Source organism: Pempheris klunzingeri, chromosome 20 (genome assembly GCF_042242105.1).
Source record: "Pempheris klunzingeri isolate RE-2024b chromosome 20, fPemKlu1.hap1, whole genome shotgun sequence".
Lineage (NCBI taxonomy): Eukaryota > Metazoa > Chordata > Actinopteri > Acropomatiformes > Pempheridae > Pempheris > Pempheris klunzingeri.
Genome location: NC_092031.1, coordinates 11,183,143 through 11,206,225, shown reverse-complemented (window position 1 = coordinate 11,206,225; position 23,083 = coordinate 11,183,143). Strand labels below are relative to the sequence as shown.

The 23,083-nt window shown below is 40.0% G+C and overlaps 2 protein-coding genes across 2 annotated transcripts in view; both read right to left on the bottom strand.

The window, feature by feature from the left end:
* LOC139219598 (low-density lipoprotein receptor-related protein 2-like) overlaps nucleotides 1-14,342 on the bottom strand; it is a 39,772-nt gene extending 25,430 nt beyond the window's left edge. Inside the window, exons 1-31 of the mRNA XM_070851518.1 lie at nucleotides 14,147-14,342; nucleotides 13,262-13,372; nucleotides 12,907-13,029; nucleotides 12,407-12,523; nucleotides 12,105-12,215; nucleotides 10,976-11,089; nucleotides 10,200-10,316; nucleotides 9,856-9,999; nucleotides 9,251-9,367; nucleotides 8,821-8,949; nucleotides 8,429-8,598; nucleotides 8,076-8,299; nucleotides 7,461-7,667; nucleotides 7,135-7,337; nucleotides 6,690-6,824; nucleotides 6,093-6,302; nucleotides 5,714-5,906; nucleotides 5,459-5,584; nucleotides 5,199-5,329; nucleotides 4,527-4,664; nucleotides 3,941-4,219; nucleotides 3,599-3,838; nucleotides 3,361-3,483; nucleotides 3,138-3,254; nucleotides 2,542-2,919; nucleotides 2,016-2,264; nucleotides 1,499-1,707; nucleotides 1,177-1,361; nucleotides 795-1,023; nucleotides 482-659; nucleotides 19-147 (exon numbers count right to left, since the gene is read on the bottom strand). Coding sequence (XP_070707619.1) covers nucleotides 19-147; nucleotides 482-659; nucleotides 795-1,023; nucleotides 1,177-1,361; nucleotides 1,499-1,707; nucleotides 2,016-2,264; nucleotides 2,542-2,919; nucleotides 3,138-3,254; nucleotides 3,361-3,483; nucleotides 3,599-3,838; nucleotides 3,941-4,219; nucleotides 4,527-4,664; nucleotides 5,199-5,329; nucleotides 5,459-5,584; nucleotides 5,714-5,906; nucleotides 6,093-6,302; nucleotides 6,690-6,824; nucleotides 7,135-7,337; nucleotides 7,461-7,667; nucleotides 8,076-8,299; nucleotides 8,429-8,598; nucleotides 8,821-8,949; nucleotides 9,251-9,367; nucleotides 9,856-9,999; nucleotides 10,200-10,316; nucleotides 10,976-11,089; nucleotides 12,105-12,215; nucleotides 12,407-12,523; nucleotides 12,907-13,029; nucleotides 13,262-13,372; nucleotides 14,147-14,213 — 5,203 coding nt within the window. The 5' untranslated portion in view covers nucleotides 14,214-14,342. The remainder of the gene's footprint in view (nucleotides 1-18; nucleotides 148-481; nucleotides 660-794; nucleotides 1,024-1,176; nucleotides 1,362-1,498; nucleotides 1,708-2,015; nucleotides 2,265-2,541; nucleotides 2,920-3,137; nucleotides 3,255-3,360; nucleotides 3,484-3,598; nucleotides 3,839-3,940; nucleotides 4,220-4,526; nucleotides 4,665-5,198; nucleotides 5,330-5,458; nucleotides 5,585-5,713; nucleotides 5,907-6,092; nucleotides 6,303-6,689; nucleotides 6,825-7,134; nucleotides 7,338-7,460; nucleotides 7,668-8,075; nucleotides 8,300-8,428; nucleotides 8,599-8,820; nucleotides 8,950-9,250; nucleotides 9,368-9,855; nucleotides 10,000-10,199; nucleotides 10,317-10,975; nucleotides 11,090-12,104; nucleotides 12,216-12,406; nucleotides 12,524-12,906; nucleotides 13,030-13,261; nucleotides 13,373-14,146) is intronic.
* A 5,236-nt stretch (nucleotides 14,343-19,578) lies between these two features.
* The window catches only part of LOC139219596 (low-density lipoprotein receptor-related protein 2-like), a 50,894-nt gene continuing 47,389 nt past the window's right edge, over nucleotides 19,579-23,083 (bottom strand). The window contains exons 75-81 of the mRNA XM_070851514.1: nucleotides 22,889-23,033; nucleotides 22,593-22,656; nucleotides 21,769-21,891; nucleotides 21,334-21,423; nucleotides 20,758-20,841; nucleotides 20,355-20,411; nucleotides 19,579-19,951 (exon numbers count right to left, since the gene is read on the bottom strand). Of these exons, the coding sequence (XP_070707615.1) occupies nucleotides 19,913-19,951; nucleotides 20,355-20,411; nucleotides 20,758-20,841; nucleotides 21,334-21,423; nucleotides 21,769-21,891; nucleotides 22,593-22,656; nucleotides 22,889-23,033 (602 nt within the window). The 3' untranslated portion in view covers nucleotides 19,579-19,912. The remainder of the gene's footprint in view (nucleotides 19,952-20,354; nucleotides 20,412-20,757; nucleotides 20,842-21,333; nucleotides 21,424-21,768; nucleotides 21,892-22,592; nucleotides 22,657-22,888; nucleotides 23,034-23,083) is intronic.

Sequence of the window (23,083 nt, the reverse complement as noted above, 5' to 3'; positions counted from 1 at the left end):
CCATTGTAAAGTACCGACCTTTGATACAGGTGCGTTTGTCAGCACCCAGTGTCCAGCCAGACTGACAGTGGCAGGAGTAATACCCTGGTCTCTGGCCTGACAGCAGACACAGCTGAGTGCACAGGTGTTCTCTACATGGGTTGATGGCTAAACACAAAACCACACTGTTACTCACACTAATTTGGTGCAGACATTGTGGTATTTTAGAGCCAGGACTTTCTTCTTTTTTTGGTTTGTTCTACATACTTGTTGCAGCTTGTGATACAAAAACATTTATTTTCACTGTGGACTTGATTTTTGTAAAGAAAAAAAAAAGAAAAAAAATTCTTTAAAGACATTAACATGTAATTAGCACAATCTCAGTAGATTGAGCATTACTCACTAATTTCGGATAAGACCTACACTGCATCAACACACATTTTAATGCACTTCAGAGAAGTACAAGTATAAAATTAAGACTTGCTGTTTAATTGAGAATTACCTGTGGGCTGTTTGATGGGATGGTCCATAACGATGCCCATGGGCTGGATGACATTGCCCATTAGAGTGGTGATGTTGCCACCGTGGAACTTGTTCATCCTCATCACCTTGCTGGTGTAGCGCTCTGACCAGTAGATGTTGTCCTCGAAGATGGTCATACCATGTGGGTGCTGGAGGATCTGGAAGAGGTAAAAATAGATGACTGACATGAATTTGAATCATCTTTTTGCATTGGAGTTTAACACAGTTTTTATTTTGATTAATTATTAAAGTATCCCCCTTGTTTTCCAACAACTGAATTAATTTAAACCTACTGTGTCACTTGCAATGACCTGATGGCGGTTATTGCCATCATAGTCACAGTAGTCAATATATTTGAGGTAGGCGTCAGCAAAATAGACCCTTCGTGTGGTGTAGTCTAGGGCCAGGCCGTTGGGCCAGTAGAGGTTGGTGCTGACAATGACTCGTCTCATGGCACCATCCAAGTCGGCCCGCTCGATCCTGGGGTTCTGACCCCAGTCTGACCAGAACATCAGGTTCGTACTGCGAGGAAACACAGCGTGACAAAGAGCTTAAATACAAGGTTTATTACATCTTGTGACTTCTTGTTTGTAGGTTCAAAGGTCAAGATTTTACAGAGAATTACATAAAGTTTTAAAAACAGCAACGTAATTCTCTCAAAGACTCTCTACTTACTAGTTACGAGGGTCTAAAACAAGTCCGCGGGGGCTGGTGACATTCTTGGTGAGGAGGACTTTCCGAAAGCGGCCGTCCAGAGTAGAGACCTCAATGCTCTCCGTGACAGAGTCAGCCCAATAAAGGTTTCGACCCACCCAGTCTACAGCTACACTCTCTGGTACCATCAGACCAATGGAAACCACCTAGAACAACAGGGACACGTTTAACACTGAGAATATTGCAAAGTTTGAAGTTGTTTCGCTTGGCTTTTGTGTTCCTGTCCAGTCTTCAGTGGTTAAAATCTCTTGCTTTGATGCATCTGTGCGATTGTTTCTCTTACTTCCCGTCTGTCTGTGCCGTTCTGGTAGGCGCTCCATATCTTCTTCGACGAGGCATCAGCCCAGTAGATTCTGGAAGTTATGTGATCAAAGTCAACAGTCCCGATGCTCTGACCGGTGACCACTGTACGTATCTGGGGTGGACTCATATTGATATGGTTGCCGATGATCTGGTTTTGCTTGGCAACCAGAAGGACAGCTGCTAGGGGGTCTAAAAGCAGAAAAAATATCTTGGTTCATACAAACAAGTGATCAAGATACAAAGTGTATCTTTGTGTATTCTGTTCCATGTTCACAGAATTGTATGTAAACTGTATAACTTTGTTAGTATCTTACAATGTTACACTTCCTCCCACACAATCCTGTGAATGCCACATTTAGCTCTTTTTTGATTCAAGTACTTCATGGACTTCATTTGTTTTGTATTATAAAGAAAAAAAGCACCCACCCATATCATTGACACCCTAATTTTCTTATCTTGGTATTACATCTCTTTATTCGTAATGTAACGCTGCTTACCTGCTGCTTTGCAGGTGCGTCTGTCAGGTTCTAGGAGGTAACCATCTGAGCAGTAGCACCTGAAATGTCCTCTCTCATTGTAGCACTGCTGGCTGCAGAATCCTGGGATCAGACACTCGTTGATGTCCTCGCAGGTCTTTGAGTCGTTGAGGAGCTGAAATCCCTCTGGGCATGTGCATTGAGCCCCAAATGGTCCTTGGATGCAGCCGTTACTGCAGCCCCCGTTGTTCAGTGCACAATCATCTTGGTCTTCATAAAAATCATAACATAGTGAGTTCGTATTGTGCATTTATTAGGCACTTGTGTTTGTTATTGCTGACTTTTTCTTACAACTGCTTTGGATTTCTGCTGTCTATCTGAAGGATGTTTGTACTGAAAGTGTATTTGACATGTTCATCATTATTTTTTGGTAATTAATACATCATATACAACTAAATAAATGCAATGTGTTCTTTTTTTAAGGATTACGCTTTATTGAGGCTTAAATATAATATATAGTATAATGCATGACACTTTTTATACTCACTGCAGATAGGCGACTCATCTGCTCCATTGGGGCAGTCCCTCTGGCCGTTACACACCTTGTCCAGGTCAATGCACAAGGGGGCGGTGGGACACTGCCACTGTCCAGGGGGACAACTAAATGGAGGGGTGGGGCAGTTCTGTTCATCACTCATGTCCCGGCAGTCGTTATCGCCGTCACACAACCAGCTTGTTGGGATGCACATCTTGTTGGTACACTGGAAATAGTTGGATCTGCAGGTGATAGGTGGGCAGGAGTTATGTTCATCGGATCCATCCTCACAGTCTGGATGGCCGTCACACTCCCACTCATCTGGCATGCAGAAACCGTCGGTCTGGCACTGGAACTCGTCATTGTGGCAGAGGCCTGGACCTCGAGTGGCTGGAGGAGCAACAAATACTTGAGAATGACTGAAACTGCAATGGCTTTCTCTCAGAAGTTTTGAGACGGGTGCAATATGTTGACAATGACCATGCGTTGACAGCAACAAAGCTGACAGACGTTCAAGTGGAAAAATCTTTCATAACCACATAATGAATTAACATAATTAACATATTTAATTTTGTTATATATATCCTCAGTTACTGTTGCTAGCTTACGACAGTTTCGTTCATCTGAATGGTCCCTGCAGTCAAACACTCCATCACACTGATATCTTGAGCTGACACACTGGTCTCCACTGGCACAGGCAAACTCATAGGAGGCACAGGCAAACTCTTAGGGTGGGAAGGAGGAACATAAATGGGGAAAGTTAAGAAAATTAAACTTGTCTCAAAAACTGTCTTTCATAAATCAGAACACAACAGTTATAGTGATTCCTACCACACTTTTGCTCATCAGAGCCATCCAGGCAGTCCTGGTCTCCATCACACACATAGGAGCTGTGGATACAGCGGTGGTCGGGACACAGGAAGTAAGAAGGAGGGCATGTAGTGATGGTTGAATCTGTGAATTGCAGATTCATGTCATTTATCAGAATGTTATCTTAGATATCTGTTTGAACAGTATTTTATGTGAGTGAGGTGACTGAGCTGAAAATGGGCCGTCACCACGTACTTACTGCAGTTGTGTTCATCGGAACCATCACCACAGTCGTTGTCACCATCACACACCCATATTTTAGAGATACACCTGTTGTTATCACAGGTGAAGTAGCCGGCTGCACAGGTGGTAGGGAGACGGGTGGGACAGTTAATTTCATCAGATCCGTCGCCGCAGTCGTCCATGCCATCACAGCGCCAACTGGACAGGATGCAGTGCTTGTTGTTGCAGGTGAAGGCGCGTGGAGAACAGGTCGCTCCTGGTAAAGACACATGAGGCAGACAGTTGGATTAACAAAATTGCATGCTCAATAGTTTTCTTCCACTGCTCCTAAAACACACATGTTCTCTTACACATTCACCTGTGTCAGTGCAGTTGGCCTCATCAGTCCCATCTATGCAATCAACAATTCCATCACAGCGGTAGGAGTTGGGTCGACAGCGTCCTTCATCACATTCAAAGGCGTAGTCACCACAGTTGTTGTCAGGTGGGGGAACAGAATCGTCCTTGATGCAGTCCCTCTGATTGGTCTCAAGTTTCATGCCATACGGACAGCCACAGACCCGACTGAAGGAGGGAGTCGGGAAGCAGAAGTGGCTGCAGAGCCCATTGGCCACCATATTGCAACGGCTGGTGAACGCTGTGGGAAGGATGATGTAGACGCAGTCATATCTGGAGACTCACTGCTCAACTATCAATCTGGCCCAGCAGTTGTTGATTATTCTGGTTTGAGAATGTGATATGGATATCATTCTCTTCTTTTTCTAGCTCCATTTTGTCACTGCTCTCCATGCATACTACCATTCAGGTCCTCTTGGTCCTGTCCTTTTATCCAATTTATTAACACTTTACACCTTACAAATTACACACCACTTTGCATCAGTTACTGCAGGGCTGAAAGGTTAAACTATCTTTACACTCTATTGCATCCCTGTGCGTGAACTTACTGCTGTGGAGGTCAGCCGTGTAGGCCTTGACATTCATGATGCCAGTGATTCCTTGTCTGATCATAATGTTTCCCCCTCCATCTCGCTTCCTCATCTCAAATATTGCTCTGGTCCTTGTATCAGACACATACAGGTAGTCTGCAAGACAAAAAGCAATTCATCATTCCAAAAATAAAATAAATAAGCCACAATGGATAGATGTATTGAAGTCATTTTAGAAAAACAACAGGCCGATTGAATGAGTGAATACATACAGAGCAGTAGTATGATGATTTCCCATCGAAAGTTTGGTGTTTGTCTTATGTAACTTTTATCAGTCAGTACAGGAACAAACACACTAGACACAGTATTCCCATATGGCAGAAAATAAATATTTTGATTTATCGCATATTTATTGAGTGTTAATATTTTTGTTGAGATATTCTGATGTTATGGTGATACATTAGTTTTACATACTCTCTGATCACCACTGCTTTAATGTAAATGCAAATATTCTCACAAATAAGGGAGCCGGAGAATTTTTAGAGGTGTATGAGTAATTTTGGATTTTACTGTGTCGTAGCTGAAGATAAATCTGAATAATATCATATACAATCTAACAAAACATTGTGCATGTGTAATATGGATGTACTGGAGTAAGTGGGAGTCATGAGGATGGACAAAGAAACTCACCTGAATAAATTGTTAGAGAGTAGGGTTGAGTAATCTGGCCAATGTTGGTAAACGTCTGTCTGTCATGTCCTTCAATGCCAATATGACCAATCTGGTCCAACTGGGAATCCACCCAGTACAGCCTGTCCATCCTGACAAAGACCAATCACAAGGATTTAACCAGTGAGATTAAAGGGACGCTGTAGTCCACACAACATACATTCTTTTAATCCTTGAAAAAGAAATCACATCATAGTCCTGTAGGTCTTCACTGTGCTTACATATAGTCAACAGCAAGTCCATACGGCCATCCCAGTGTTGTATTGACCAGAGGAACGGCATTGCTGCCATCAGTGAAGCCTCTCATTATGACCGCTGGACGGTACCAGTCAGACCAAAACAAGTAGCTGTGGATCAACATTTGATTAGACACAAGAAAATGCAGATCTGTTTAGTGTGAGTCAAAAATAAAATATAATGTAATCTGTTAACCTCAAAGTCATTTTATATATTATAACCTAAACGTGGAGTCTCACCCAGCACTGGGATGCACTGCAATTCCTTTTGGGTTCTTCAAACCCGTCACAATGTCTCGTCTGGACTTGTCTGTGACTCTGAAGGCCACCACTGACTTGTAGGTGCTTGTGGTCCAAAACAAGACTTTGGAGGTCCAGTCATAAGCCATGTTGTCAACTGTTCCTACTCTGTACCCTGTCAAAATCTGTTGGACTGAGAATGCATTAAGAAATAAGAAAACATGAGAGAGTCTTGAAAGCTAAATCTTATCATATTATTATATGGGTAACAAATCAATTTACACATTCATTATGAACAACAAAAACAACATGTTTTCATGCAAACTCACTTAGTGCCCTTGTAATGGTGCTTTATAACAAATATATAAGGAACATTCACCTGTGCCATTGAGGTTAGACTTATAGATGAGGCCTCTAGACCCGTCGTTGTAGAAAAGGGCTTCCTCGTTGCCATCAAACTCCACGGCAGAGCCTGAGAAAGACGTCCCGAGCCCTGTGAGGGGCAGGGTGATGTCCCCCTGGAGGGATAAGTTCAATGGGATTCCCCGCACCCCCAGAGAGGTGGCCAACAGCAAGAAGTCCTTCACCTCTGTTCAAAGGATAAGTGGCAGTGATAATGAACGAGTTAAAAACAGTTTAAGTAGGTTAGTAGGTTAGTTAGTAGGTGTTTGAGATGAAATGTCTGAGAAGGAAAAATATGTAATGATAATTCATATTATTACTTAAATATGATAATCCTTCTACAGGTAATTAAATAGTGAGTCATCATAGCATCAATTTGATAAGCAAACTGTTTTAAACTCCTGCCTTTGATGAAATCAAATCAAATCATTGCAACAATATTGTACATTTCATTCATTATTGACTGATTAAAAAGCTGGATGTCCCACAGCAGAACACAGAAAATATTGTGAACTGAGTAACAGACCAACTCTTGACATGAGGTAATTATGCCCTAGATCAAGGGGAAACCTACTAAAGCAGGTCCGACGGTCAGGCAGCAGGTCATAACCATGGCGACACTTGCAGCGGAAGCCATCGTTGTCGGTGCGATGACTCAATACACAAATCTGCTGACAGCCACCATTATGTCTGCCGCAAGGGTTCATCACTATAGCACAGGACAGATGAGGCAATTATATTACAGCACTGTTGTTTTCCATGTTGGTGTAATATCAATTCATAAACGTAACAAATGAGATTCTGAGTTTATCTCATGTTACACAAAAGTTGACATCTAGTTGCACCTTCTGGCCAGTATTTATTGTTTACTTGAACAATGACAGCAAAACCAAATCAGAAACACATACAAAATTTGAGTTAAGCAGGAATTACATTTATGCTCACAACAGAAACACAGGGACATTTCTTACAACTGAACTCATTTTGACGTGTCACAAGTTGGAAGTGTGTCACCTTACCAACAGGTTGCAGGACAGGGTGTGAGACGACAACATGGCCCGGTCGCTTCGTGGTACGATAAAGGAGTGCTGGGTTGCTGCCGTTGAAGCGGTTGGCTCTCACTACACCCATCTTGGTCCAGTCAGTGAAAAACACATGGTTTTCAAACACAGCGATTCCAAAAGGATGTGGAGCCTCGGTTCCACCATTGAGAACTATTTTCCTGGAAAACAACAACTGCTCAGAATGGCCATCAAGGAGAACACAACATAAATGTCGTTATGTCCCTTTTTAGCTTAAAGTTACTCTCCAAGAAGACTGACACCATTTTCAGTGTAACCATTACCTCTCCAAACCATTGTAGGTGACAGTCTCTACTGTGTCAAAGTGGCTGTCAGACCAGTAGACTCTCTGGGTGATGATATCCAGGGTTATTCCTGTTGGAGTGCCGAGTCTGTTCTTCACAAGCTCCACACGGTTACTGCCATCCATGAAGGCACGTTCCAGCTTCATCTGCTCACTGGCAACACCCATGTCTGTGAAGAACATGTAGCTACAAAAAAAAAAGAAGAAAGGATGCTTTAAGAGCTATATGATGCTAGATGAAGTGACATGAAAGCACTGTATTTGTTCTTTATCAGGATTCAGTTATAATCTTGTAGAGTTGCCACTAATTTATTTGTATTTGACCATAAATTAGCTTTTACTAATTTTATGATCATGACAAGTGGACATGCAGCTTTACCAAGTTGTATCATCAGAAAACAAGACCAGTGCTATAACAGAAATTACCATTCTAGTGTCAAAAAATGCTAGTTAATATTCTAAAAACCAATATTGATTTTAACTCAAGTAAACAATGTTAAATAGTTTTGTATTGTATTATCATCAGATTCTATAAACATGCAACCCATTCAATGCTTGGGAAGCAGTTTTCAAAGACTGAAACAATTAAACACACCCCACTGTAGGGTCCAAGGCAAGGCCATGAGGAGTCATGAGGTTTTCAGCCACCAGAGTGACCCGATTCCCTCCAACAAAGTCGCACATGTCGATACGTTCCATCATGGCCTCTAAAACATACAGTTTGAAGTTGACCCAGTCCACAGCAAGGTTCTGGACATTATGGACTGCAGCTGTCAGAATCTCTTTAATATTATCCCCATTGTGGTTGGTGGAGTATACCTAACAAAAGAAGAATACGGTTTGGGTTTAATGGGTTTTTATTTACCTCATTTTAAGCAATCACATAAGGAAGCTATGAAGAAGGTAAGGAGAGAGAATGCTGATCATCATACAACAATCAAGACTGACCATTTTAGTATAGGTATCACTCCAGAAGAGTATGTCGCTTTGCCAGTGGTATGCCACCCCTACAGCATAGCCTTTGCCCTGGGATGGCACCACAGTTCTGACAAAGCGCCCGTGTATATCAGCTATCATCACCTCACCCCCGTTGGTGAAAATGAGCTGTGGCATTCCGGCTGGAAAACACAAATACCGCATATACTCAGTGAAAAAACAAAACAAAATGTCTTAGACATTTGATATAAATATAGAAAAAATTACTTTTAATAAATGTTCTGTTGAAAAATATAATTTGTAATTTTAAGTATTCAGCTGTGTTGATTTTGAAAAACACCACAGATTATGTTGCAGCAGATGCATATGGTATAAAGCTACCTAGTGGTGTGTGACTCCTTTACCTGACACATTGGCTTTGCAGACATGACCGTGCTCCAAGAAGTATCCATCAGCACAGCTACAGTGGTGTGTCCCAGGTCGATCTTCACACAGCTGGTCACAGATCCCCCAGATCTGGCAGTCATTATAGTCTGCGCAATACATAGGCCTTAGGATGAGGATCTATACCAGTAATTTGCAACCAGAGTGTTGTGAAATTGAGCCAGTAACTTTAGCTTTTCACAACTGGCTCATTCAAAGCTAAAACAAAATAGACTGACACTACAGGTCTGGGATACTTTGTAAGCTTAAATGAAAATAAAAAAAACACTTTACAGATTATGATATCCTGTGATGTATGTATGTTACCTTTGAAGTTATCATGCTGCACATCCTGCAACAATGTTACACAAATACAGATTTTGTTTTCACAAAAACAAATATGCCACTCACCTACACAGGAACGGCTGTCATTGGCTACAATATAACCATCAGGGCAATAGCAGGCACCTCCCTCAGGAGAGGGGTGGCAGAAGAACTCGCAGCTCAAGGTGGAGCACTGGTCCAGGCCTGAGAGTAAAAATCATTTCATTAACATCATGGTTAAATATAGTTTAGAGTTTAAGATCTTTACTTGTAATAATCATCCACGCAGCTTTAACATTTTCAGTATTGTGACCAGCTTTATAGCCATCATAAACTGAGCCTGGAGGCCATTAGAGTGTGTGTGTGTGTGTGTGTGTGTGAAAGCAGTGACAAAGGATGTGAAAGCTATGATCATATCAAAGTTACAACAGCTGAATTTATGAGTGTTACACACCATAATGTCTAAAACCCTTGCACCTAATTTTATAGCCCTATGAAAACACTGCAAATGCTGTTGGTGGTGTTCTACATGTGACTGTATCTGTCTTACTAACGCAACATTTAATTTACTTTAGTTTGTTTTGTGTAATGTGTTTTCACGGCATTCTTGCATGTTTTCTGTGGTTTTGTGTGGGAGTCATATGTGCAGATTTCTCTAATCCGTGTGAAAAATGTACATCTGTGTGACTTACTGCAGGTTTGCTGTGCGGTGGAGTTGGTCTCGTCCGTTCCTCCCGGACAGTCAGGCTTGCCGTCACACACTTTGCTCATTGGTATACATAACGTCGAGCCTGGGCAGCCCCACTCACCAGGATAACAGCCTCGAGAGTCACTATCTGAAAACCATCGAAAGATTTGTGATTATGCTATGAAATAGAAATAGAAATGTTTCTCATAGTGTTTTTGGCATGTCTCAATGAAACTACTCAGCCATACCAACATGATTCACACTTGTACAACACTTAAATAAAATAACTCTTAATACAGAACTTCCAGGTCAAACTATAAGTCCACCTGTAAAAACAAGTTTTCTCACCACATCCTCTTTCATCACTGTAGTCCCCACAGTCATTGAACTTATCACACACCCATCGCTGAGGAATACAACGACCACTGGAACAAGTGAACTCACTCCCACTGCAGCTCTGGTACACTAAAGAATATATAGAACTCACATTTATTATAGTTTCCACTAATACTATAATATCTACTCATTTGGATAATATAAAACGTTTGAAAAATGTAATTATTTGACTGGAACTGCATATCTAGGACCATTTTAATACAATATTAGATAAGGCAGCAAATCCAAAGTTTTCAACTGCTCAAATATATGAAATAATTTTAGGATTCTTGTGCAGTATTTTAGAATATATAGAGTATATATGGAATATATATGTGATGTTTGTACATCTGTTCAGAATAATGACTGTTGTGCATCTATAAATACCACCAGTAACTTAAAACGAGGGCTTAACCTTAATTTTACAATTATTACTTGTGCTTGAACTTGACTTTTTTTATGACTTGAAGATACAATATTTAGATGCTGCATATGACTGGATGTGGCATTAAGCTGTTGAGCAACCGGACAATTAGAAAACACAGAAGTTTGGTATTATGGGGTTGCAATATTTCTTTTGACTTTGTCTTTAAACAAGATGTTATCATAAGCATCTGAAAATCTATCAACTTAATTACAGTCCTCTAGGTTGAAAACCTTATAAAAATCAGAGGGGACTTAGAGAAATACTGAAATTAGAAGACAAAGAAGCTTCGTGGTTGTTAAAGGTGCACTCCTGCCATCCTTACCACAGCCTTGCTCATCACTGTTGTCCCCACAGTCATCCCAGTGGTCACACACAAAGGAGTGTGGAATACAGTAGCCATTTGTACACTGATACTGGTGGATGGGACAGTGCTGTGCTGCTGGAAATAAAACACAGTGACTGAATTTAAGAAGCGGTCAAAACGTTTGTGAGGCTCACTTGAAGTGAAACAATATGACCGGAGCAACGGTAGACTACGATTCAATTTGTTAGTCATCAAACTCGTCACAGCTGGATAATCTTATCTTGTGACTACATGAAAACTGCATTAGACAAAAAATAATTTAACAGACACATTATATGACATTTTCCGACGCCGGTTCGTGCCCATGATTTGCATGTATGACTATGCTAGCTAACATTTGCTGTCGTTATATTCAAGATAGAAACAGACGTCAAATTTGCCAAAAGACCGTTTGACAACAATTGCGGCTGTTTTGGCGATTTTACCAGAATCTAAAACCACCTTTCAATCCAGCTGGAAGTAAAAAATAAAAATACTACGCCTGCTTCTTAATGGCGTTTTTCTTTTTTTAATCCTTTCCTTACAGTTAGCGTTAGCTAAAACCGACCAAAGATGGCGGCCGGAAGTGACACTCTCCTACAATGTAGACAATAAAAGTATGTATGTCGTGTCAGAAAATATAACACAACGAATATTAACACATCTTTTAATTTTTAACATATTACTGTCGGGTATTTAAATTTCCCCATCATGGGACTAATAAAGGAATATCTTATCTTAGGAATGTCTTATGAGTAAGTCACCTCTTGTGAACAATCTGTGCTGTGCTGTGGTCCAAATATGTATTAGCACAATTTAATCTATTAATTAATCTAACTCTATTAATGATTAATATCCATATGACCTTGGTACATACGGTTTTTTTTTTCTTTCTTTATATGCTTTTGCAGCTGCAGCAGCAGAGTTTTTCATTTCAGTATCCGTTTATACAACATGAACTCCTTCAATCACAATCATCTTATTTTGGGGAAAATTGATGCCAACCAGATCACCTTTTTCTAAGTGTTACATAACAGAACTTTGATATTCTTAAGCATCTGTAAAACCATTAGTTATAGTTGATTTGCTGTGAGTCTCATCTACTCACTGCAGTTGAATTCATCTGAGCCATCTCTGCAGTCCTGTAGCCCATTGCAGTGCTGAGAGTTTTTGTAACAGGCTCCATTAGCACACGTCTTCTCAGTGCAACGTGGATAGTCTGCAAAAAAAACCAAAAAAACAGTACCATCAATTTTGCGCCCAATAATGCAAAGACAATTATCCCTCATAAAATCCTTCAATTATTAGAAACTATAAGGGTCTGATCAGACAGCGTACATCAGTGCTGTTAATGTTGGACTGACATCAAAGTACAGTGTGGTAAATTATTTGTAGATTTAAAATTCTTACTGCAGTTGTTCTCATCAGAATTGTCCATGCAGTCCTTTACATGGTCACATCTGTATTTGCTGGGGATACACTGGCCCTCCTGGCAGGTGAACTGGTCTGGGCTGCAGGTCCGTCCACCTGAACCGAGAGCATGTGAATGGGTTTCAAAATACTATGTTGCTGGGCGACTACATGCATTTCCCTATTGAAAGGCCACATTTTATAATCAGACAATGTGGCCACTTTGTGGTTGTACTCCTCATTACTGCACATAAGCAGAAACCTTTTTGTCCTCTGTGATGATATCAAAACGTTGGAATGCTATCAGTGTTTGCATGCTCTACTTTGAGCCAGTTCTCAGGACATATGATATACATATGATAGTTTTTGAAGAATCACAGCACCTCTTGTTCATTGGCAGAACAAGATGTGTCAGTAGTGAACATCTTTCCAAAGAAAATAGCCACATAATGTCAGTGTCTCATTCTTAAAAACAGCCCAGAAACAATTCTGCTGCATACCACAGGTTCTTTGTTCGTCTGAGCCATCGATGCAGTCTTCCTCCCCGTCGCAGACAAATCCCAAAGAGACGCATTCACCACTAGTCACACATTTAAATTCCTGAGAGGTGCATGATGGAGGTGCTGCCACAAAGAACACAACAAGGGGAATAGTGCATAAGGCTGTGCATATGGGCCTGATCTTTTTGTTTCTGTGCAATAGATTATTATACATTCATTCATACAGTATATTTATTCATTCATTCATTCATTAATGTCTTTGAAGTGAATGTATCAAATCACTGGCAACACTGGCCTGTTATAATGGTTTTGCTTGGCGCTGTCTGTATTTCCAGTGATTGGTTGTAACACTCACGACAGTTCAGCTCATCTGAGTCATCTGTGCAGTCTTTAGTCCCGTCACACCGCCAAGCTATGTCGATGCATTGTCCGCTTGTGCACTGAAACTCCGTACTGCCACAACGTCCTGCAGAAAACACACACAAAGATATAGATAGACTTATTGGGTTCTTTTAAGGTGTGGGCTCGAGCTGCATGGCTTTAGTTTGTATCTTTTACTTAAACGTGAAATATCATTTACAATACATACAGTGATTATTGTACATCTAAATAACAGAAATCCATGTTGCTTACATGAAAAGAAAGTATTTTATTGTTTCCTTGACAAATGAGTTACCATGTTTATGAGTTAATTCAGTTAATACTTCACCATTAATGAACACTCCGTCTATGACCTTGGAGTTTACAGCTCATTTGAAAAGGTTAATTGATGTCTGAATCAGCACAGAGACGTGCACTTTGTATCACTTGAACAATCATAACTTTTCTGTATTTTGTGAAATTTTGAATGATGACTGATAAGCCAACAAAACGTCACAGTTTTGTCCATATTTTCTACAGCAAATTTGCGAATTTTCAGAAAACACATTATTTTAACATCACGTGTACTGTAAGTGTACTTTTTTGTTTTAAGTCAGCGTCATTTTCTGATAATATCATTGTCATTCATGTAATAGTTGTTCCAAATAAGCGTGGCGCTACTCAAATTTCATTAAAGCATGGATTTCTGAGCATTTTTGTGCAGCTCAAACCATTACATTGCATTACATTGGCAAAGATTAAATAAATTTTTGGCAAAAAATAGTACTGTGATGATGCAAAAATCTCACTGATTCTTCACTCGTTCTTTAGCTTTAACATGTAGGTGACTAGAAGTTGTAAAATTTTATCGTATACACACCCTGAGCAAGTTGAATTCCTTGGGACAGCAGTAGAAGAGATAGAAGATGAAGACCAGTTAGGCCCATAGTTTAAGTCTGGTATTAGTTTGTCAAAGTGCGTACACTCATGCTAAATCTGACTCTGTTAAGCCCGATGATCCTGAGGAGGATACTGCCTTTACGAAGAGAGATGTGGAACCCGCGACAACCAGGAGACCAATGGTGTGACAGGGAGTAATGCAGCTTTTTATGACTCGCTCCTTTACATAAACTTCACCTAAGATGAACTTTTACCTCTTGATATGTTGTCTGACTATATTATTCCGGAAAATAGATTTTTTTACATTTCTACACCCGTTCACAAAATATCAACATACTACAGCACAACTGCTATGTTTTTTTTTACAACTCAAAGAAAAAACATGCTGCAGCAGAAGGTCTTTGCTCAGGGGCAAATTCAAATGGGATCACCACTGTTTTTCATTAGTTCTTTAAAACTAAATCTAAATCTATAGTTTTGTAGGTAGTAATATAAGGTTTTAATATGTCTGAATTCCACCTTGTTTGAGGGCAACAACAAAAAGATAATCATTAACTTACAGAAAGTGTACCATTACCACATTATTGAGACAATATCATATTTACAGTTATCGAATAAACTGATTATTGACAGACTGGCTTCTTTATTGCAATATATCACCGTGCCACAGTAAAGGGTTAGTCAGGGTTAGTAAAGGGTCTGTCTTTTATTTCGTTTATAGCACAAAGGCATATTGCTTAGCGGCAAAATCAAAAGGTGGTGAATATTTACTGTGGCGGCACCCAGATTATCTACACTTAAAAACCACACGCTCCAAGTCACTGAAGCTTAAAGCCATGGGTTTTCCTGACCGATACGCCTGTTGTGCATATCAGTACTTACTCTCTTTTGTTGCATGTGATTTGTGGATTTTCTTTTGCATCTTAACACTGTCTGATCCACAATCATAAGAAAGGATGTATTTCCTGAGAGAACAGTTACCCATGTATGACTCACCAAAGTACAGTGTAGACTCTGAGGACTATTCCTTTAAAGAGACACACTGAATGTATATTTCTTTAAAGCATTTCCCCTCTTTTACAGCATGTCCCATTAAAGGGAACATAAACTTGCAGCATGTCCCTGTACTCATCACTGAAAGAGTTCTCGTTAATAAAACTTTGCCGCCCTCCACTGGTGGTACCTGAAAAGACACTATGGTTGTGTAGACAGCAGTGAACATCTCAAACACCTGCAGGGTAACATATTTTAAAACACCAAACAGAACCAGCAAACTGACCTGCCTTTTCAGTTATTTCCCTCTGAGAAAAAAGCCATGACAAATCACAAGTAATGAAAATTCCTTTATTTTGAAATAGGCTTTGATGGATTTAAACTTTTTCTTATTGTTAAAACGAATTACGTATCATATGATATTATGGGTGACAAATGAAAATGAACACAATATGTAAGAAGTATATTGTTATTTTGTTTTATTCATGTTGAACAACAGCTTGGTGTCAAATAGATATGAAAGTGGTTAGAAATGAAGAAAATATACTCTCAGTTGTACAAAATAGAATATCAAACTATTTTAATGTGGTAAACAATACAACAGAATTATACCAACTTAACACCCTCATAAGGAATAGTGCATTACATTTTATTAGAACAAAAGAAACTCGTCTCATTCACAAAAACTGAGTTAACCATGAAATTAGGATTCATCATAAATCTAATACATTTTAAATACCAAATAATTACTTGTAAATTCATAGACGAGTGAGACATTAACTGGGCAGGAACAGTTCAGCCCTATTTGTGTACCAATTTCTGGTTCACTTCCATTAAACAATTAGATCCTAAACAGTGTATCTCATTTCCCAAACTTTCACAGAGATTAGCCAAGGAAAGACAGGAATTATTCATGACAGCTTATAATTGGTCAGAAAACAGTTCTCACTATGTTAATGTTAGGAAAAGACACAACTACCTCACCAGGCAGTCATATTTATTACTGCACATTTCTTTAGCCATTGCCCAAAACCTGCACAAACATTGTGCTTCTGTTTGTAAAGTCTTACCAGGCGTTTGGTTTCTATCAAAAAAGTTTTGGATCTGGGAAAATGTCACTGTAGGAGAAACCTCTGTGGTTCCTCAGTAATTGAACCATCTTCCATTGTCGTTTGTGTAGTAAGGGTTGGTATGGCCTTGGCTTGAGGCATATGGGTTGATCTGGGGCCGAGCTTGAGCATAGAGGCTGCCCTAGGGTCGAGAATCAGCATAGATATTTATAATGTCCATTATAAATCAGTAGCACAAAACTTTCACTTTCTTTGGGCCAAACCCCCCCCCCCAAAGTGAATGCAGTTCTTAAAACATCACAGCAATAGCTGGCTGTGAGATCTACAAAGAAAAATGTTTAATAGGACAAAATAGAATCAGATATTTTGTAAAGAAGACTTTTCATATACCTTATCTTTCTATATTTCACAGATAAATTAATTAATTTCAGACCATGCTGCAGTACACAGTGTTCTACCTGAAAACAGATCGATGTCTATGTTACTCACTATTTAGATACATTTCACAATCAAACTACATAAGGATTGAAAAAACATACAAGATAAATGTAATAAACTTACCAGCAAATTTTGCATTAGCCAATAAATAGTCATTGCATATTGCAGCATTTTCAATTCTGTCCTCAATTTTTGTTGTACTGATCAGAACTTGCTGAGAAAATGATCTGTACAGTTGCACTGACCTCTGGCAGTACCCAAACTTATTCTAGTCGGACCTCAAAATACAAGTAGAAATTTGTAAATGAGTAAAATATGGGGCCTTTAATTCCTACATAATTGATCATATAGTCTTTGCTGTTACAAAAGATATTCCGCCACAGCCACAGTTAGCTGTTGGTTTGAAGATCTACTGGAAAAATAAGTATCTACAGTCAAGCCCGAAATTATTCATACCCCTGGCAAATTTTGACTTAAAGTTACTTTTATTCAACCAGCAAGTTTTTTTCTTGATTGGAAATGACACAGGCGTCTCCCAAAAGATAAGACGATGTACAAGAGGCATCATTGTGGAAAAAAAAATATTTCTCAGCTTTCATTTACATTTGAACAAAAAGTGGCATGTCCAAAATTATTCATACCCTTCTCAATAATCAATAGAAAAGCTTTTATTGGCTATTACAGCAATCAAACACTTCCTATAATTGCTGACCAGCTCTTTGCATGTCTCCACTGGTATTTTTCCATCTTTAGCGATGAGCTCCAACTCTTTCAGGTTGGAGGGTCTCCTTGCCATCACCCTGATCTTTAGCTCCCTCCGCAGATTCTCAGTTGGATTCAAGTCAGGACTCTGGCTGGGCCGCTGCAAAACGTTAATGTTTTTGTCCGCTAAGCATTTCTTCACCACTTTTGCTGTGTGTTTTGGGTTGTTGTCGTGCTGAAATGTCCACTGGTGCCCAAGGCCAAGTTTCTCTGCAGACTGCTTGATGTTGTTGTTGAGAATCTTGATGTATTGCTCTTTTTTCATGGTGCCGTGTACTGTGATTAGGTTCCCTGGTCCATTGGCTGAAACCCCCCCAAAGCATTAGGTTCCCACCACCATGTTTGACAGTGGGGATGGCGTTCTTAGGGTTGAAGGCTTCTCCTTTTTTTACACCAAATGAAGGATACATCATTGTGGCCAAACAATTTAATTTTTGTTTCATCTGACAGGGCGCCTGGTGGTGATCCTTTTGTGTCACTTTTGGCTTCTGACCACGTCCTCTGAGATTTTCCACAGTGCGGAACGTCTTGTATTCGTTAATAATACTTTGCACTGTAGCCACTGGAACTTGAAAACATTTAGATATGGCCTTATAGCCCTTTCCTGACTTGTGAGCAGCCACAATGTGCAGCTGCAGGTCCTCAGTGAGCTCCTTTGTCTTAGCCATGACTGTCCACCAACCAACTGCAGACAGCTGCTGTTTATCACCTGTTGAGTTTATTAAAACAGCTGTTCCCAATGAATCAGGGTAATTAGGATGCTTTAGAACAGCTTTAGATGCTTTAGACTATTGGACTAAAGCGCCTGTCCAGTAATTCTTTGACTTTTCAGAATTTGACTCAGTCAAAAGGCGGGACATTGTTTCAATTTGTGGGATGCCGCCCGGGACAAGAGTGAAAAATGTCGTGCAGTCACAGGTGATACACACATCCCTCATTAGTGTGCTGCACAGTCAGACACATCCACATGGTTCTGCACAAGACTCCATTTGAAAAAAAGCCTAAATAACAACATGCATTATATAGAGTACAAGCACAAAACAAAGTGAGGTTCTCCTATTTATTTAGTGCAGTATTTGAGTAAACTGAGACTGGCTGACTGTGTCAGAGCTGTGTGTCAGACATATAAATAAACAGTGTTCAGAGTTCAGTCAGTGCACCCCAGAAAGCATCCTTACCTTGTCCAAGCTCCTCTCAGCCTCAATGTCTCTCTCTCTCTCTCTCTGTCTCTCTCTCTCTCTCCTTATTTTTACATGGTATATGAGACTGAATTGGTGATTAGGTTTAAGTTTTGAAGTACATTATTTTGCTACAAGTAAGAACTGAACAAAAAGTGGAAACGGGGATCCATGATGGACACAAAATGTATACGCAAAATTCACAGTATGAATGGAAGCAGATTTCTGTCAGGAAAAGAAATTAATGAAAGACAAATACAGGATACAGGATGTGTGAAATTTTTAAATTGTAAAATAAGCCGGAGTTTTGATTTCGTGTCAAGCGGCATGAAAACATCAACTATGAATCATCAACCCAGGGCCGGCTCTAGGCATAGGCCATATAGGCGGTCGCCTAGAGCGCCAGCTGCTGGAGGGGCGCTGCCGGTAATAATTTGCATCCCCGAGTGGCGCCCCCCGTCCAGCGCTCCTGAGACGCACGCCCCCCCCGGTCCTACACCATGGAAGGGGCGCGGGACGAGTGATCGGTGCGCATCGGTACAATCAATTCCTCCCTATTGTGTTTCAACTTTTCTTCACTCCCTCTATCTGTTCCACTTTCCCCTTATCCCTTTGCTCATCTGGCTGGTCTAGTTGTTGCAAGCTCAAAGAAAGCCTTGATGTGTTCAGACATTTGTGACAGCGGGAGAGGAGCAGAATCGTGATTCTGCCGTTGCCCTGTGATCGCAGTCTTAAATTGTGGCTCTCTGTGTGATTAAATGGATGATGACAAAGCATTTCATCTCAGCTCAGTGGGTCAGAGTCCCTGTCTGTGATGAGCGGAGTGGGTAACAGCAGTGGGAGCCTTGACGTAATGACAGATCGTCCTGTGATTTGTGCACCGTCACACAAAGAAAGGCACAAGTGAGAGTGGCAGTAATAATGTTCAGAAGCAGGAGCTCCATCTAAATATCTGACAACTCACACCACCGTTTGAAGTCCCAATCACTACACTGTTACTGACACACAATGGCAATAACAGCAGTTTTAATATTGAACATTCTTACAATCAAAGTCTTAAAAAATTACATAAAGATATCAAACAAACTAATCATAAACACAGAATTTGCATGTGTCTATTCTCCTTATCCAGTTATTTAAACAGACTCATATAAGTTGGATTAAATCATGTCTGTAAAGGATTTTTTTACACAAATATCATTGAAATCAATTAAGCATGTGGATGATACAAAATATCTGCAGTTATTTCTGTAATGCCCAGTGAGAATGAACCAGGTTTCAGTCACCTCTGGTGTCAAGGTCACGTCAAACATCAGAGTCTGGAGCTGGTGTAAACGTCTTCTCCTGTTGGAACATCACAGCAAGTATTACAAATTCAGGCAGAGATATATAGTTTCCAAGCTGCTTTATGTCATATTCACTTAAATGTAGCATGTTGTATTTGTGCACAAAACCACAAAGAACAGTGTCGGACACTGCCTGATCATGTTACATTATTAAGGACAATGTAAGCTGTTAAAAGTACATATACATTTCTAGACGTTATGCCCATCTTGTGCCAGACTTTTTCAGCTTTGCCTGTCAAAATAAATCTGAAATACTGAATCCACAGTGATGGAAGTGGAAATAAGTATTTATTATACACACTAATTCATACGGCTTTGAATTCATTTCATGGAATTTGAGTTCCATGGACAGTGTTTTCAGAAATAAATTCAGTCTGAACTTATTGTCATTCTGGACTCACCTTGTATGCGGGGTTTTTGAAAGACACAAAACTGTCATCCCCAATGGGTTCAAACTGCTGGAAAAAAAGAGAAATTAAATGCTTCAATAACAGAGCGCGCACACACACACACACACACACACACACACACACACACACACACACACACACACACACACACACACACACACACACACACACACACACACACACACACACACACACACACACACACACACACACACACACACACACTTTTGCTGCCTTACTCTCCACTCTGAAAGGGGCCCTCTATTATCTGACATTGTTCAATACATTATTTCAGACCTTTCCTGACTAATTTTCACACATTCAGAGCATGCACTTATTCATGTTTCCAGCAGTGATCATTGTGCGACAGTATGTCATGTGTCTCCATGGTTACCTGTGTGCTCAAAGCAGCTGGTTGTGCGGATGTGACGTCGACAACTTCTGCATCTGAACTGTATGCTGGGTTCTCAAAAGCCTCCTGAAACGGCCACAGGAAGAAAAACTTAAAGCAGCTTAAAGGAGTATATTCAATTCCATTTCATTTTTTGTCAGGTATGGTAATAAAGTAATATTTTAACGAATATCGTCCAATCACATCGCATTGCCACACACGTCATAAATGTTGGCAGTGAAGAAATGCATGAGCTCACTGTGGGCAAACATTACTTATGGGCTCTGTGAGTGTGTGTGTGCGCGCGCGCGCGCGTTTGGATGCTTGAAATAAGGCTTATTAAACTAGTTGATCATCACACACACACAGGGTCTGCTAAGTTTAGGTGTGTGACACTTTACGAGCTACATTTGAGCAGTCTGACATTTTACTTGTGAACAATGTACTAACATTTTGCCTTCAATGCATTTTCCCGACGGTTTTGTGACATTTTAGAATAAATCAGAAATTAACAAATCAGTTAAGAGATATGAAACCCATTTAGTGTGACATTTCATCTTTGATGAATGTGAAACCGACCTTGTTGGCAGTAGCGGGTTTGTTAGCACTTCCGGTTGGCTCATCCATAACTTGAAACTCATTCACATACAGAGGATTATTGATGTGCTCCTGAGGAAGGAAACACGGCAACACACTGCTGAGCTGCTGGAAATATATCAATGTCAAAATATTAAACATGTGTATAAATAATGCACTGCATTGGATCAAAATGTCATGTTTTTGTAGTATGTCTTTACATTCGTCTGTACAAAGGAATTATAGGTTACAAATACGAGGTTATCAATAATATCTAAATGAATTCGGACAATGCAGCAAAGGACAAGGACAAATCCTTAAGATACTGTCCTTTGGCATGTAATGCACAGCTGTTGCCACGTAGCATGAAATGTATTGTATGTGCAGCCACCACACGACAGAAGGTGTGAGCACAATCAATGATTTCTGTTTATTGACCTTGTTTGTTCCGGCAGGAGCAGAGGGCACCATGTTTGTGGCAGCAGCTTTTTCTTGAGCTTCATATGACGGATTCTCAAAATTCTCCTTCATGTCCACCGTGGACACAGACATAGAGGGAACCTGACGTCAGACGACAAGACAGAACAACTAAATGACAGCTCTTTCTTTTTCTGAATGATCTGCAGTCATTCAGATGAAGACACTAAAGGGTAAAAATCAACAGATCAGTGAATGTGGTTTTGGTGTAGTTTATGATCACGAGTGCTGAATCTCTTCTGTCTTTCTAAAACCTTTGTGAGTAAAAAGCCAATAAGAGTAATTCATTAGAATGCAGGTTAAATGAGCATGAACATACATAAAAGAGACATTTTAAACTGTTATGTTCACAGTCCCCCATCCATCCCATCTCTCATCTAGTGAGTAAACAAAGTGCCAAAGTAAGAGAATGAAAAGAAATAAAAGTGTGAACCAGGACTGTGGAGTCATGGCTGTTTGTTTTGTCCGTATCGTCCTTGTTACCTTGTAAGGCTGAAAGCAAATTACAGCTAAAATGAAAGCTGACTGAATGTAGCCTGTCTGGGCTAATGTGCCAGAGGACAGGATGAATGATAGTGTTACATTTAAGATTAATTATAAATAAAAAAATGCTTTTAAGAAATAAAATATTCTTTAACATTGAAAAACAAAGAGCATTGCTAAAGCATCGATAAGTCTTGTGGCAATACATAGTGTTGATAAGAGTAGTCAGTTTTATCAATTAAATACCAACAATACCCATCCCTGGTCATGAATGGCTGTTGTGTGTTTGTGTTGCTACTAACCGCTTCTGAATTCAGCGCTGTTTCACTTTCCACTGTGTTTGATGCATTTGGAGGAATAACATTTCTGGAAATCAGACACATTTGACTCAGTTCTAACATGACACTGTACATTATACAGAAAAATATAAAGAATCTAATGTTCTATATCAAAAAGACAGTATTCTATATCTATACATTATTCTAGCTTCCATTAATCTTATTTGCTTTTTTATTCTTGCAAACATGTCAATTCCTAAATTTAACACCTCAGACATTACATTCCCGACAGCATCTTTTCTCTTGTGGCTCCATCTCACCTGAAAGTCTGCAGGTTGGGCATGGACGGCATGCTGGGAAAGTTGTTCCGTAGCCTCTCCAACAGGTTGGACTTCTTCCTGGCAGCATAGACCAGAGCAACTAGCAAAGCCACAATCACTAGCGTCACGCCAATCGCTATTCCGACTGAGATGGAGAGACATGGACACGGGAGGGGGCAAGAGGCAGTTTATCAA